Source organism: Hibiscus syriacus, unplaced genomic scaffold, assembly GCF_006381635.1.
Source record: "Hibiscus syriacus cultivar Baekdansim isolate YM2019G1 unplaced genomic scaffold, ASM638163v2 tig00116958_pilon, whole genome shotgun sequence".
Lineage (NCBI taxonomy): Eukaryota > Viridiplantae > Streptophyta > Magnoliopsida > Malvales > Malvaceae > Hibiscus > Hibiscus syriacus.
The window spans coordinates 1,782,724-1,799,419 of record NW_024063484.1 but is presented as its reverse complement, the minus strand read 5'-3'; the positions used below and the strand labels follow the sequence as shown (position 1 = coordinate 1,799,419).

At 34.5% G+C, this 16,696-nt stretch overlaps 2 protein-coding genes and 1 pseudogene across 2 annotated transcripts; 1 reads left to right on the top strand and 2 right to left on the bottom strand.

The window, feature by feature from the left end:
• Positions 1-2,158: 2,158 nt before the first annotated feature.
• LOC120189632 (rust resistance kinase Lr10-like) lies at positions 2,159-3,233 on the top strand. Its single transcript, XM_039192855.1, has 3 exons — positions 2,159-2,418; positions 2,476-2,618; positions 3,106-3,233. The coding sequence occupies exons 1-3, from the start codon at positions 2,159-2,161 to the stop codon at positions 3,231-3,233; spliced, it is 531 nt and encodes a 176-aa protein (XP_039048786.1).
• A 1,118-nt stretch (positions 3,234-4,351) lies between these two features.
• On the bottom strand, positions 4,352-5,535 carry LOC120189429 (annotated as a pseudogene).
• Positions 5,536-10,573: 5,038 nt separating this feature from the next.
• On the bottom strand, positions 10,574-14,831 carry LOC120189428. The gene is made up of 6 exons (XM_039192712.1): positions 14,362-14,831; positions 13,819-13,929; positions 13,643-13,698; positions 11,887-13,542; positions 11,564-11,702; positions 10,574-11,293 (listed from the first exon to the last, which is right to left on the bottom strand). Exons 2-6 carry the CDS (start codon positions 13,919-13,921, stop codon positions 10,626-10,628), a joined length of 2,622 nt encoding a protein of 873 aa, XP_039048643.1. The 5' UTR covers positions 13,922-13,929; positions 14,362-14,831; the 3' UTR covers positions 10,574-10,625.
• Positions 14,832-16,696: the final 1,865 nt, after the last annotated feature.

Here is a 16,696-nt window from a genome sequence, read left to right as displayed (position 1 = left end):
AAACCACATAATCAAACTTTGGAGTCAAAGAATGAATGATCTTTTCAATCACACGAACATCTTCTAAAGTTTCTCCATATCTCTTCATTTGATTGACAATGATCATCACCCTTGAGTAATAATCCAAAATTGAATCAGATTCCTTTATCCACAAGGTTTCAAACTCACCTCGCAACACTTGGAGTCGAATCTTTTTCACTTTATCAACTCCATGGAGAGAATTTTGTAAAATATCTTTCCTGTTAAAAGAATTTGAAAGTGCATATTACGATTTAAAAATATCAGGTGCAATTATCACTATAGAAATATATATGAGAAAAAGAACTGGTAAAGCATGCCTAAAGGCAAGTTCAGTGCGTTTTCAAACTTTAATCCACCCAAAACATAACTTACATCTAGTTGCATTACTTATTAACTCCCCCTAATTTATAATATTATGGGATTAAATGAAGTAGATTTTAGGAAATTGTTTAAAGGTAATTTTGTTATGTTTCCATTGACGCTCAAAGAATTGTACTTGGGGATGAAAGCTTTAACATTGCCACAGAGGAGATATATTCTTATTTAAGCCATGAACACGACATAAAGCCATGGCCACAAACCATGAAATCATGAATCAACAAAGACGACGAGAAGACGTGAAGCCATGTCCACAAACAATGAAATCATGAACCGACAAAGACAGGACGAAAGAAGAAACATGTTCCTCCGCACATCCAGCTCCTTGGCAGTTGACATGATAGAGCACTAACCACTTCAGTTCCGCAATCGTCATCTCAGTTGCCCTCATTAAGGCATCTTCGGATGGAGATTGAGTGCCCCTCTTTTAATTTAATGGAAATGGTTCTCATTATAAATAATATTATAATACTTCAGCTGTTCCAAACCATCCTGTTTCCTTCGTGGTGTTGGCATTTGCCACTTTTACAAACATCGAATCATCCGGACATTGGTGGATCTTTCTTCCTTGTCTTCTTCAAATCCTCATTTTCTTGTTGATTTTTCTTCTTTGTCTTCGTCAAAGCCTCATTTTCTTGTTGTAACAATGACGCCTCGTCATAACGAGATTCATAACCATTTTGTGTGATCTCCAAAGCATCTTGTGCCCCAAGTAAATCTTTCATACGGAGACACTTTCTTAATTGTCTTTTGTAAGACAAGGAAATTGAAATGGAAACATACTATTGTTGGTCATCTTCACCTATATCGAACCAAGCTCTGATATCACTTTGTTGAGATATGAAAGTATGAAACTTAAACTTGTAGAGAAGAACAAGAAAATATAAGAAAAAAACTTGGAATTAAATTGACTTGCTTCATCACTTATAATCCTTTATATAGAATTGTAAGTGACCGTTTGAATGATTACAAAACTATTGATAACACATTTTCATCGTACATGGCCATGTCTATTCATCATGAATAGTCATATTCATTCACGATGAATAGTTACATCCATCCTAATACATTAATGAAAATGTATAATTCTTCATACTTATTGTTTAAATTAAATTAAATATTCAACAAAGGTTTCATGGCATATATTCGATTTTTGGCCTTCAAAGCCGATTCTCAAAGTGTAAGAGTTTTCTAGGATTCTTTCATATATTTTGACGGTCTTATTAATGGATTCGTTGCTTCTTGGGAGTTCTAGATTGCTAAAGCTGGCGATAATTCTGCTAACCCGATTTTAGCATATATATATATATATATATATTAAGCAATATGGCCTTTATTCTTCCTGGAATCTTATGCCAGTATTATATCTATGGAAAAGGTTAGTCTTTTAGATTTGATAATGTATTTTGTTTTGATGGATTTACCTTTGTTTTGGGCTCTGTATTCAAGTATGTAATTATTGTTCAACTGGTGTTTTTACAAGATCCTACTTTATTTGTCTTGCAATATCAGGTAGTTCTTACTTCCCCAACTTTTGACTAAGCTTTATATAGTTCAACGATAAAATTGTGTACGTGATTTTCTTGGGGAAACAGGCATACAGCATACTATTAGCAAGAACTTTGCTGGGAATATTTTGCTTGATTACACTTGTTACACACAAGTGTAGGAGAAGACATTTATCAATGGATGAAAGTATTGAAAACTTTCTTTAAAGTCGGAATTGCCTATTCGATATTGATACCATGAAATAAAAACAATGACAGAAGGTTTCAAAGTTAAACTAGGCCAAGGAGGGTTCGGTTCTGTGTTCAAAGGAAAGCTTCGTGGTGGTCGGTTGGTGGAAGTAAAAATATTGGGAAAATCCAAAGCAAATGGAGAAGATTTCATCAATGAAGTTGCTACCATCGGAAGGATTCATCACATGAACGTTGTGCAACTCATTGGATTCTGTGTAGAGGGATCGAAACAAGCTCTTATATACTATTTCATGGTGAATGGATCATTAGACAAAATCATGTTTTCAAAAGAAACTTGAAGTTTAACTTGGCCAAAACTGTTGGACATTGCACTCAGTGTTGGCCAAAACTTTGTCCCCAATGTATCTGATTCTGGTCTTGCAAAATTATATTCGGTGGATGACAGTATCATCTCTCACACAGCTGCTCGTGGTACACTAGGTTACATTGCACCTGAATTTTTCTACAAAAACATTGGAGGTGTCTCTTGTAAAGCTGATGTTTATAGTTTTGGGATGTTATTAATGGAAATGGTGGGAAGAAGAAAGAATCTGAATGTACTTGACATACTTGACATATTAAGATCCTCGACTTGTTTTCATCATAATCATATATGCATTTTATCATAATGAACATACATGCCAAAGCAAATCATATTTGATTCATGGAATTCTTATTTCATAACTAAACTTACCATAAGCTTACCACAAGCTTAGTCGCAAATCAATACTTATAGGGGTTGATGTAAGATTTTATGTTAGTGTGGTGAAGTTATAAAATTTTAGTAGAGACGAATTTAAAAAATTTTAAAGATGAAAATAGATTATCAATACAAAATATAAAGAAAATATCTAAGATATACGAGAGAGAATGGATGGCAATAATTCCTATCATCCTTAACCGGCTCCATATCAAGTAAATCTCGATTCAACCAATCCAATTTTTTTTTTTTTACAATCATGCTCAGAACCGGGACTCAAAGAGAGACAGAAGACCGAGTCATCCGGAAATTCGGATGAATTTGAGCCAGGTTTGTCAGAAGGAAGTAATGGGCAAATGGGTGATCCTCCATTGCTACTGGCAAACCGCATGTAAAGCCCGTCCCACTATTTGTCATAGTTGGGGCCTAAGGACACTTTGGTTGATGTGATTGTGCCACCATTTGCCCCTAATAATTTTGAAATTCATTAACGATTTTAATAGTTAAAAGGAGTTTTGTTCTTTCTAAAGATTTCTCATTCGAATAACTATATTTGTAGGATATATATACGTTGTCAATGATTAAAAAAAGATTTTGAACAAATACTACCTTAAAATCGTCATGAACAATTAAAAGAAAAAGAGCTCTAGAGTTATGGTCTCAAACTAAGCTTATCCACAAAACCAAATTATATGAGGGACATGATGTTTGATTATTGGGAAAGGCAGAACAATCTTGTTCATGTGCTTTCTTGGAGTTTTCAATTCCCTTTTTCCTAAAAGCAAATGGAGTTACATGATGGTCACAAGATACAAGGGAAAAAACCAGATAGATGAAGCCGAAAAGGTATATTAATCCATTTGTTTGGAATTGGAAACACTGTCATAATCGAAGTCCAAGTCTCATAATCTTTAGCTTCTTATTGTCAATGTCTCATTATACCCCCTTTATGTCAACATCTTGCTCACAGGCTTCTTAAACCAGATGTTTTGTTTTGGCCTAATTACAAACTTCATCCCTCTACTTTGCAGACAATGTATTTTGAGGCAAAAACAAGTAAAGTTAGAAGCAAGGTTGATGGCATTTCGTATATTTACAAAATCCCAACAAACCCTTATCTTTTTGACAAAAACAAACATATATCTCATTTAATATATATATATATATATCATAATATCATAATGTTCATGTGCATGTGACTCACACGGATGAACCAAGAAGAAATAAACAAAAAGATCCGGAGTTTTTCATTAAGATTGAGGGGCCATCCTCATGTGCTGGTGCTGCTTTGGGTTCACCTTTTTATACTCCAGAACTCAACCACGTGTGTGATATTATTGCCTCAAAGATCACCTTTTTAAAATCTTATAAATGCATCAATAATGGGTAAGTATACTGTTCTCCTTATTGATTTCTCAACAGTACTGGCACAACATACCCATTTGTGTTCAACAAGTTCATTACATTATAGAAATCTAACTGTAAAAATAAACTTATGAATAATCTTCTATACATATGGCACCCCTAAGATTTACCTGGAGGAAACAGGGTTCAAAGCTCTACAGAAGCCATTCATGGCACCATAGCCTTTTGAACTGAACCCCAAGCACCCAAGCAGGCCTTGTCTGTAAGGCAGAAAGGTCTTCTTCCTCATTTCTTCAGCCTGTGCTCTATTTGCAGTGTAATGGAGCTCATGTGGAGATGGTGGAACCACCCTCCTTTTCATTACTCCATTGACAGGCTTATTGTTGATCTTAGTGCTTCTTTGATTCTCTGTTGGTTTCTTTTCTTTTGTTGCTGGAGAGAATGAAATGGTTGACCAGAACTTGTTGCTTCTTCCAGTCCCTTCACTTTTGCTCCTCAAGAAATCTTTGAGAAAAACCCATCTCTTTGAGCTTCTTCCTGCTGAGGAAGACCTTGAAGAAGCAGCACTTGTTTCGTTGGTGTCGCTTTCTTGTACTCCAAGCATTGAGTTTGGTCATCAATGGTGAGGGTACCAAAAGTGGGATTGTTTCTCAAAGGGGACATGGATCTTGTTCTTCTCCTTAAACTCGAAGACTTATCCCTCAACCTCAGATCTCTACCTCTCACTTCATTATCATCATCATCATCTTCTTCTTCTTCTTCATGTTGAAGATCCATCAATGGAGCCAAAGCTTGTGGCCTTTCCAAATGAGTGAACAGTTTCATTGGTCTGATCTTTCCATTCAAGAAAAGTTCATCAGCCGAGCTCATGGATCCTGTTTGACCCGACCCTGGTGAAGAAGACCCGTACCTCGCAGAGAACTCGAACTCAAAACCGAGTGCCACTGAGTTGTTATTATCAGGAGAAGATGGTTGAGTTGATGATATCTTCGAAGCAACCGAGGTGATGGCGAAATGCATAGGACTGGATGGTGCACTGTAATAGAACCCACCACCACCATAGCCATTGAAGGAGCCGGGACCCGGACCAGGCGCCCGACCAGGGCTCGAAGGAGCACTTACATAGGGTGTGGAGCAAGTGCTGTCATCATAGGATTCATGGGGATCAAAGATTTGGCCATTTGGGGTACTTTCTAAGATTGAGTTTGATTTTTTGATGGGGTTTTGGGACTCCATTTTCTTCTTCTTTCGTGTGACAAAAGCTCAAAGAAGAAGGTTATGGAGATGAGAGATGGGAAAGATTTTGAGTTTGGGATTTGTTCATCAATGTGGTTTATGGGAATTGCGGAGTGATTTATAATTGTCAAATACCCCAACATGTCAAATTGGGGACTTTTACCTTTTTTTCGGTACTAATGAAAAATATGTGTTAATTCCTATTTAGTCATTCGACAATTCTCAAGTTCCATTTTAGCCACTCAACCATTTCCTTCAAAATCATCACTAAATCTATATTTTTTTCCATTTTTGTCATCGGTCGTTAAAAAAGTAACAATGGTGTCAATATGTCATCATAAGATAATGTCATGTCATCATTGAAAAAATAAAAAAATTACCATGTTAGCAGTTCAATTTATTTTCTTAACAACGAGTGATCAAGACAGAACAAAAACATAAATTTAGCGATGATTTTGAAAAAAAAAATATTGTTAAGTGATCAAATGGAAACATGGATATAGTTGGATTACTAAATATGTAGTTTATATTTAAAATTATTTTCATTTAATTTCCCAAGTTTCATATGTCGATTTTTTCTTCTTCAAAATATTACTATAAAAACATCAATTACCATTCTAGTCCTGAAATAATATTAATTTTGAAATTAAAATATGTTTTAATATTTGGATCAAATTAGAACTTAAACAATAATTTAAAGACCTACAGTGTAATTAACTCTCTTATTCATTGATATATATATATATATATATTAAATATTATTAGTTGCAGGAATATTTCTCTACATTGGATTGTAGACCTCTATCAAGGAAGTAGATTTAAATCCCTATTTCATACACAAAAACAAATTTTAAATTCAATTTCACCAGAAACTCAAAAGTCAATGCAAGTGGAAGCCAACTAAATTAATTAAGAAATGCCCTGCTTGTAAGGGTGAATAATGGGAGCTGAATGTCTCCCCACTTGTTGCATAAAAAACTCTATGCACATAAAAAGATTAAAAAAAGAGTTAATTAGACCACATGCCTTCAAACTATGACTTTCATTCTAAATTAGTCTCTAAACTTTTGAATATTTCAATTTCATTCATAAACTACTACTCTCATTCTAAATTGATTCTAAAACTTTTGAGCATTTCAATTCTATCCCCTAAGACCCTTATTCTAAATTGGTCGCCAAAATTTTGAATGTTCCAAATTTATCTCAAGCTATCGGTATGTGTTAATCACGTTCCTTGTTAATAAAGGAGTTAAAAATATGAACTATCATATAAACACTTATGTGTATTCTGTAATAATATGAAGTGACATGAACGATAAGTAATGTTTGATTTCAATAAAATAATTTTTTAACTTTGAAATATAGAAAGAATTATAAATAATTTGAGAGAAGAAAAATAAAAATCAAATAACCATTTAATTTCGTTCTAAATAAAAGATTTAAGGGACGTTATGCACAGGGACGGACGTAAGATTTTATGTAATATCCCAAATTCCATGTTAGTAGTTTGGGTTGACCCGAAACCTTTAATTAGAGCCCAAAAATACCCTTTATACTAGTTGGATAAAAATTAAGTTGGAATTGGGCTTGATTTTGGGCCCAAGTGTGAAGAGTTTGAGATAAGTTTATTAAGAATTAAGAGAATAAGGACCTAATGTGTAATTTTGCCCTTTTTTAAATCAATAGCTAAACCCCCTATTTTTTATCTGATTAACGTGAACCACTCCCATTCTTCCCCACCAAACACTCTTCCTATTCTCTCCATTTCTCTCTCTTTCAATTGAAGCCAAGATTTAAGCTTTAGGGATTTCAACAATTGGTTAAGTTTATACAAGGTAAGGAAATCATTCTTCATTTCAAGAGCTTCATTTTAAGCCCCATATGTCAAGTTTTAAGCTTTAAACCAAAAATGGGTTTTTGTGGGGTTTATGAAATAGAGAATTCTAACTTGTGTTTAGGGTATGATGAACGTTAAGAAATGTTTTTAGACTCCTAATAGTCTCCTAAATAATTTAGTAATATCATTTCTTTATGCAATAGTGAAGGAAGTTGGAAAAGGGTCTAAGGTAAGGGGGAATGAGAAGTTAACTTTGGGGTGATTTGGAACTCTTTCCAGCTACCAAGAACTCAAGATAACACTCTTATAACCTTCTTATGAAAATTATAAGCTTTACCATGCATTTATGTAGTTTACATTAACTTTGAAGGATTTAAGAGCATGTTCATGGTAGATTTTAAGTTTGTGTGTTTTTAAACTATATGATGCCTCTTTATGACTCTAATAAGCTTAAATAAGATACTAATAATGTTTGGGGACCTCCTTAGGGTCTTAGAAAGGGTTAGGAAGGTTTGAAAATGTCCAAATAGAACATTTTTGGGTGTCAGTATCGATACTAGATGAATAAGTATCGATATTGTTCATAAGAAAGGAAAAAATCTGAAGAATTATAAGTAGGAGTACCAATACTCATGCATAGAGTATCGATACTAGAGGCTCGGTTTCGATACCTAAGGGAAAGGTCTTGATACTAAAATTCTAGAATACAATTTTGGTATCGATACTCATGGGAGTATCGATACCATGAGTATCATGAGTATCGATACCAAGGGTTGAGTATCAATACTCCCCATGGGAGAATCGATACTACCCTTTTTCTCATGGTCAATTTTAAGTTGTTGGCATCGATAGTCAAGTAGGGGTATCGATACTTCTGGGTCAGTATCGATACTATCTCCTTTTCAAAGATAAGAAATTCTGGGAATTTTGGAATCATGGTTGAATGACTCAAACCACTCTTTAATCCTTCAATAAGACATCAAGTGAGAACAATATTAACAAGTTAAATTTCACTTAGAAACCCTAAAATTTAAGGAATCATAAGACTTACCTTGTATGATGTTTGAGAAACATCGTGGACACCCGAATCACTCTAGAACAAAGAAACGTTTGTATGTTAAGATATGGCCAACCTTAATATGATGCATTAAGCACATCTTTGCTAAATGGGTGTAGATTCCCTAAGACTCGACGGAGCGATTTAGCGGGTGATGCAATCCGATATAGAATTTCAGATTTCCACCTTAGGTAGGATAGAAGGGTGTGTGAGCTCCGAGATGTAGCCCCTCAGCCGCACCATGATGCCTAACTTTATATGTATGTTTTAGTTAGCGTACTCGTATGCTAACAAGTATGAGTTAAGTATATTTAAGCATATTTTAAGTATGGACATTTGAGGATGCTTGTAGTTTAATTTAGTTATTAGTGTGGCACTGAGCTTGTGAGCTCAGCGTTCGGAATTTGTTTTCGTGCGCAGGTTAAGAGCAGAAGCTTTTGGAGGAGCCTTTATATAGACTGACTAGAACCAGCTGCCAGATTTGGAGTATGTCTCTACCTTTGTACTAGTGGCATGTATTATAAATGAATCCGTGTGCGTCAGGTCAAAAATGTAATGTTTGAATATTTTGTAATCTATAAATTCAAGTATTTTGGGGGCTCACGAGTTGTGAACAAGTGATGTGAATTTATTTGATTTCGTATATAAAAAATATGGGTTTATGTAGATGATTATGTTTTTTAAGGAAAAATTTTGATTAGACACTCCGGTGGTCCATGTGACGTCATAGTCCGTCAATCTTAAGGTCGTATTGAGTTAGGACGTTACATTTTATGTTAAGGGCAAACTTGAAATTATAAAATTTTAGGGGCAAACTTGAACTTATAAAATTGTAGGAGGGTTGAAAATAAACTTTCAACAAATACATAGATAAAATCTAAAATATATGACAATTTTAAATTTTTAGAGGGGGCATTACTAGCCCTCGCTTAGATCCATCCCTGATTATGCATATTCATCATTATGTATGTCACATCATATTATTACATAATACATATCAGTATTTACATTGTAGTTGACAAATTATTTTAGCATAAATCGATAATTTGAAATGAAATTAGAGTATTCAATGTTTGAGGATCATAATGTGAAGATGAAATTTAAATTTTAAAAATTTAAAGACTAATGTAAAGTGAGATAACTTAAGAATAAAATTAGATTATTTGAAATTTTAAATCAAAATTTTATTTTCATTAAAAGTTACATTATTAAAAAAATAATAATTACAAATTCTAAATATAAACAATGAAAAGATAAAGTATAAAACATATTGGATGGAGGGATAGTATTTTGAAAGGCATTGAAGAACTAAAACTATAGCTCCTTTTCATAGGATCCCAATTTAGGGGCAGCTGTGTCCTACAAGGCTGAGGGTCCTGCATTGGCACCTACACCACCCTCTCTCATGATCAATAATTAATCATTGTTGTACTAAATTAATATGATAAGAAATGAATAAATTAAGGGTAAGAGGATTTCTTAGACCCTAATCATGGTTAACATTTACCCTTTAAGATCAAAGAGAAGGAATAATATTTCTACCTGCTAATCTGTAAACATCTGTCAGTTTTTTCAGTTCCCTGTGCCCAAGGAAGAAGAATATTGGTAGCACTTTGTAGCCTTGGGAACCAATCAAGGCTTAGCATGTGCTTCTCTTTGTGGTTTTATTTTCTTTTCTCTCAAAACCTTTATTAAAATACAAGCACTATAAATGTCTAAATTAAAATATAATTACTAAATCTATAACTTTTGCATAACACATGGATCAGTAGAAGAAACTGATATAATAATAATGAGTAAATTATAAATTTGGTGATTGAACTTTACTCTTTCTCCTATTTCATTCACTGTATTTTAAATCTTTTCAGTTGTCTCACTGAACTTAATGCATTGGTTTTTCTTGATAACTCAGTCGTTTCTTCACTAACGATGTTATAAATGGACTTTTATATAGATGCAAAACGTCATTTTGGTGAAAATTTTATTTTTTAAAAATGGTGTCGTTTTAACGCCATTAACTATTTAACGGATGGGTGACAAAAAATCTAATGTATTAAGTTCAGTTAGAAAATTGAAAACTTTTAAAGTTCAATGAGCAAAATAGGAGAGAGATTAAAGTTCAGTGATGAAATTTGTAATTTACCCAATTATAATTTATCAACAATCCCTCAGCTTATATGTTCACAATTGTGAATTATACACCAAGTATATATCTTCTCCATGAACAAAGAAATCCAAATGGAGGCTGAGATTTTGATAATGGAACCACAGAAGCAAAAATGAAGGCTAATCTCAAAGCAATAAATCAGAAACTAATTCATCAACTAAGCAAGTTAATATGTTCTTCTCGATTTCTACGCCCTCTTCGAATGCTTCCATGTCAAAATCAAGCCATCTCCCATGCTTTGTGCTCATGTCCTTGTCTACAAGATCATCCACCATTGTGTCCCCCTCGCTTTTCCAACCCGAGATCTCTTTGTTCACTTCCTCCGCCAGCCAATCCTGGTTTTGTATCTTTTTTTTCCATGCAACACATCCTTTGTAGCTTCCGACCAGAACCTGTCGATACCTCGACTCCATGCATTCACTCACACAATCGAGTAAAAGCTTTTGTTTGAGCCTGTAATCTTCTCTGTTTCTCTCTGTGCCGGTTAGATGCTCTATCTTATTCAAGGTCTTCAGGGTCATAAACTTTTCAGTCTGACCCAATGCATATTCTATAAACAATAGCTCTGGATCTTTTAGCACCATTTTCACGAAATCGACTTCCCAGTTGGTTGACTGTTTATAGTCTCTGGAATCTAATGCCGTAGATGAAAGCTTTCGGTCTGTGTCTCCAGCTGGTTTAGAAGATGCTGTGTCGGATAACTCCATACCAAATTCCATCAGAGACTCGCATACACATTCAGAGGTCCAATTTAACAATTCTTGATCTTGAACAGAAAAGAACGGTGTGGTGCCTGCAAGGGTAGAGTGTGTGCGTCGGTTAGAGCAACGATGTCGATATAATCAAAACTATAAATACCATGCAAAATTCATGAACTACTACAAATCATTCTAAAAGTATAGTTTAACTATTCTCTAAACTTTGTCCAAAGATTTAATCAGAATAACATTCCTACCGCTTCATAGCGTTTTCAACTCAAATACGAAACATAAGGAAAACAGTTCGAGTGGCAGAAATGCAGAACTACAAAGAGGAAAATAAGAATAAGAAGAGTGCAGCTTACCATGTCTGCTACCTGAGCAGCCTCCGCTTGTGATAGAAGGTTCAAGAGTTGAACGTAGGCCAGGGTGCTGGTTATCTGCTTCTATGCCAGTCTCACTGCTGCTGGTGCTAGCATTTTGCTCTTCAATTTCTTCAGATTGCTGGCATCATTCAAATAAGTTTGAAGTAATATTTCATTATAATGTAAGATCGAAAACTAAGACTACAATTTTATTTATAGAAACGAGAGGTATACGAGACAATAAAATGGTTCGAAATCATTCTAGCTTCTGAACAACTGTTGCATTTATGAAGAAATGTCGATGTATCTTTATCTAGATGCACCTGAAGTCTTCTATGACGTGCTGTTGATTTTGTGGTAGCCATGCCAGATGAGGGCACGGAGTTTTGCCAACTGGATGTTGGGCTAGCAGAAGCCCCCTTGATAACGATATCGCAGTTGGATGACTCAATTCTACATGTCAAGTCCTGAAGATTTTTTTCCAAAATAGCACTCAGAGCATCCCCACCGATTATATTGAATCCGGAAGAAGGAAATGCCGAGCTTTTCAAAAATAGCATATCATTATCGCCAGAAGGATCAGTATAAAAGCTGCCGCTGCATCTCTTTTCCGCAACTTGACTAGTGGAAGACATGTCAGGCATGGACCTTGATAAGGGGGACACAAACGTAAATGAAACAACATCCATGTTTTTCTTCTTTACATCTGCATCCTGATTCAAGTGCCCATCAGTTGTAACATAACATTTTAAAGACCTTTCGCTACCATTTGTAGATGAAATATCAGGAACAGTTTGTCCCGACGGAAGGTCCTCATTTACAGGGCATTTCTTTCTAGGCAAATTCTTTCTCCTAGACATCGGGACCTCCTTTGCAGTATCAGTTGCCACTGAGACTGTCTTCCTGGAACTAATGGTCCTATTAAGCCCTAATGCACCATTTATGGACCTTGTGTTTCTACCTTGCTGGTCCGATGTTGAATTATCTCGATTAGATATGCAATTCTGCTTCTGATTATTCTGCCTCAGCACACCGTTAGTCCGGTTTGCCGACGCTCTTTTCTCCACAGTCCTTTGTATATCTGACCGACTTGTAGAGAACTGTTTTCTTTTAGCATCATTCCTCTCCTTCTGGTTCACAAAACTCCCACTTACACTCGATGATGACCCTTCTTTCCTCTTAACATTAAGCCTTGCTTGTTCTGCAAGTGAGACTGATTTTCCCTTATTCCTTGAACAGTTAGAACTGCCCTTTTCCGAGTCCTTTGTTATCTTGAATGTCGGTGTATAATCTGATTTACTGCGACTCTTGTCCTTATGCTGTACTTTCAAAGGCTTCACCGTAGTCTCACTAGGCTGATCAGCTCTTTGAGGCCTCGATACTTTATGTGCAGCTTCAAGTTTCTCTCTCAAGTTCCGCATTTTCAAAGGAACCGAAGAGGATCCAAATGATGACACTTTACCTTTGGAAGTTGCCTGAGGACTAGCCTCAATAATCTTTGCAGCCGCCTCCATTATATAAGCTGCATTCTTGGTTGGGATGAACGCTGGACTCCTGATAGGAGACAAAAGCTTATGGTGAGTGATTGGAATTGGCTTTGCTGATTTTGGAGGCAATATTTCAGTCTGAAATCTCTCGATTGACCAGTTCTCCACCTTAAGAAACCTTGGTTCAAAGAGATTTGAAGACGACCTGTCAAGCTTGTTAGATATGTTAGTGTAGTCCGTGGGTTGATATTCGTTCCATAAACTAGGAGCACTTCTTTCATACTGAGATACTCTAACAGAGCAAGACCCTGAGTAGGGGACGGAAGAAGACTCGGAGACATTTTGTGTCGGTAATGAGTCCAACCCCATAAGCCTAGCAACAACTCCAGGCACTCTAGATCCGTATCCTTCATCGCTGGCCACCGAAGAAGAAGAATTAAAATCACCGCTTCGCCTATTATTCGAAGCAGCAGTGTACTCATCCCCCTCCATCTATTATGCAGATAAACAATATACTCAGAAACTAACAAATCACCAAAATAAACAGTTGAGCTAAATAAGATTAAAGCTGGAAAGGAAGCAAATTTCACACCATAAGAGGCGGCGGCTTCACTACATATTCCTCGGGTTTTACTCTCTTTGATTCTTCTACAGTCAAAATGCAAACAAATGGTGCATGATTTACAAACATGTCCGTATAATAAAGAAAAAAAGGACTTAAAACAGAAAAGAAATGCATATTCATATAGACGAAGAACACGAATGTACCCGGTAACTCGGAATTGTTCGAGAAGAGCTTCTTCCTAGATTTACCTTTCCAGTCAAACAATTGAAGAAATCCTCCCTTGGAACGTTTCCTTTCAACCTCCATTATCTTATCTACAAAATCAACATTAACTCAAAGATTTAAACCCCAACAAGCAGAGAAAAAGTCCAATCATTCATCAAACAAAACAAGCATGAATTTAAACAGCGGTCCGCTATCAAAATGGCAGCCGTTATATGGCGGTAAAGGTGACTTCCAAAACCATTATTTCACAAAAACAGCAATATTCGCAATGCAACCGAAAATGCAACGGCAACCGTAATTTAAATCCCTAAAACAAGACCCTAAAACTCAATCTAAAACAAGTATTACATTTTTGTTCAAGGTTAAGAGACTAAGAGTAACCAATTGAAATGAGAGAAATCAAGCGTTTTCTGGCATTTAATTCTTAAACATATGAATCAGATCTCCATAACCCAAATTCCAAAGAGAAAAAAAATTAATCAATGGAAATGCAGATAATCCACCAAAAGGGGAAAATTCACCTTGAATTCTTCAAAAGTGGCTAAACCCCATGATCCAGGTACCAAGCTCCGTCCTTGTCACAATGGGCTTACAGAAAAACAGCTAAACCTAACTGGGTTTTCATTAAATTGAGCAAAAAGCTTCAGCTTTTCAAACCATTTGCACTCATTACAACTAAACTTCAAGCACCATTTGTTTAGTTTCGCTGCAACTAGAAATACCAGTAATGCACATAGAGGAAGAACAGAAATGGAGGAGGGTATAACACCGAAAGAAATGTCTAGTTTTGAGCATTAAATTTTGAAGAAGCATTGATATAACGTTTCATAACCAGACTCTGCCGTTGAAAATTTAAAGACTCAAGGCTTCGTCTTGTGAAACAAATCAATTTAAGAAAGGAAAAGAAAAGATTGTTGTCCTGGTCATGCAACTTTCCTACTTTGTTACCAGTGCCATGCCCACATGGGCAGTTTCACCATGGGCTAGGACCTTCATTATATAAAATTAGTTCGAGGATAAATAAATTGAATTTGAACGAAAAAGATTGTATTATTATTTTTATTTTTGAATGTATTCATGTTTGATTTGTATTTGTTTAAATTTTTAATATTTTATTAGTATATGTTTATTTAATTTTGAAGGTATTCGTGTTCGGTTCATTTAAGGTTTGTTCAGCATTTGCAAATATATTAGTCAAATTACACCACTAGTCCTTAAACTCTTTAGGAGTCACAATTTGAACACCAAGTTCACAATATGTTCAATTTAATCTTTATCTTCTTCAATATCTAAAATCTAAAATATATTCTTCAATTTGAACACCAAGTTTTCCAATAAGAGTGTTCATGAACATAAACGAATCATACACACCTTTGTTCATGTTCATTTGTTTATTAAATAACATAAAAGTTATTTATACTCATTTATTTAGCTTAATAAACGAACACAAACAAACATTATACGAACGATTCATCGAACATTGTATTCATTTAAAGACCTAAAATTAAAATTTAAAGTGGATTTTTTTTAAAATTGATATATATATATATATATATATATATATATATATATATATATATATATATGGACTACAATCTAATTACGTAGTGTAAAACTTTTTAGTTTAACACCTTTTTATGATCATTGGATGAGAGAAAATCAAATGATGAGATTAACCGTAGAAAATAAGAAGATACTCACTGAAAAAAAAGTTAATCTTAGCATTTGATTTTCATTCATTCAATGATCCTAAAAAGATGTAAAATTAAAAGTTTTACACTTTATGTAGGTGGATACTAACCATATATACATACCTACATACATACATACCTACATACATGCATATCATGTTATTATTGTCAAATGTTAAACTAATAAAAGAACCAAAATATTAGTTTAATGAACGAACAAATATACTTACTCTAATATCATGTTATTATTATCAAATGATAAACTAATAAAAGAATCAAAGCTAGTTGTACGACTCGGATTGATTCAGATTAATCAAAACGAGATATTAAAAAATGATAAACTGATAAAAGACGTCTTACCAAAAAGGTTAGATAATACACAAGTTTTCACGATTTTAAGCAAAGGGGTTATCCTGTTAGGCACATAATCATGTGATAATATAGGGTGGTTAACATGTCAAGTCCAATGTCAAACAACTATACATATATTCTTTCTCTTAATTCAAGGAAAATGATACATAGAATCCCTATGATTGTGCCTCACAAGTCACAAGGTTCATTCACCAAAAGATCATTAGTCTTCACTTCTATAATTTCTCCCTTCACTTTTACAATATTGATATTAAGCTTTTTTTAATATAAATCGCTAGTATTATTAAAAAATGAAAATATTAAAATTATAATAAGAGTTCATAACTATCGTTGTAAATTAAATACATAATTTGAATATTTTCTTATAACATTGAAACTAATCACTTTAGATCATACAAGTATTATGCATGGAAAAAGTTCAAAACTCAACCAAAAGCCTCGAACAAAAAATAGATACAAACAAATTTGACTTCATCGGAAAATGAACCATAAAAGGGGATTAAGTTATTGAAAGACTGCGGAGAATCACAAATCAGAGACGAGAGTCGTGAGAAACTATTCACGAACGTAAAATCGCGTATCCAAATTCAATCCGAGGGTCCAAAGCGGGATGGATCAATAAGATTATAAATAATTGTTATCTTGATTAATTGTGACGTCGTCAAATCCAACCCTTAGAAAACATAAAATAAAAGAGGTCAAATGACCGAGAAAGAAGATGAAAAATGTGACACGGAGGCAAAAAAAAGTGCCACAAATGCAGAGAAAACGTGTCACAAAAACTGAATTATTC

Coding starts and splice junctions, on each gene's coding strand:
- LOC120189632 (XM_039192855.1), top strand. CDS start 2,159: ATGACAGAAGGTTTCAAAGTTAAACTAGGCCAAGGAGGGTTCGGTTCT. Junction 2,419..2,475: donor GGATCATTAGACAAAATCAT/GTTTTCAAAAGA, acceptor CATTGCACTCAG/TGTTGGCCAAAACTTTGTCC. Junction 2,619..3,105: donor TTTCTACAAAAACATTGGAG/GTGTCTCTTGTA, acceptor AATCATGCTCAG/AACCGGGACTCAAAGAGAGA.
- LOC120189428 (XM_039192712.1), bottom strand. CDS start 13,921: ATGGAGGTTGAAAGGAAACGTTCCAAGGGAGGATTTCTTCAATTGTTT. Junction 13,543..13,642: donor TGAAGCCGCCGCCTCTTATG/GTGTGAAATTTG, acceptor TCTGCATAATAG/ATGGAGGGGGATGAGTACAC. Junction 11,294..11,563: donor CTGCTCAGGTAGCAGACATG/GTAAGCTGCACT, acceptor CTACCCTTGCAG/GCACCACACCGTTCTTTTCT.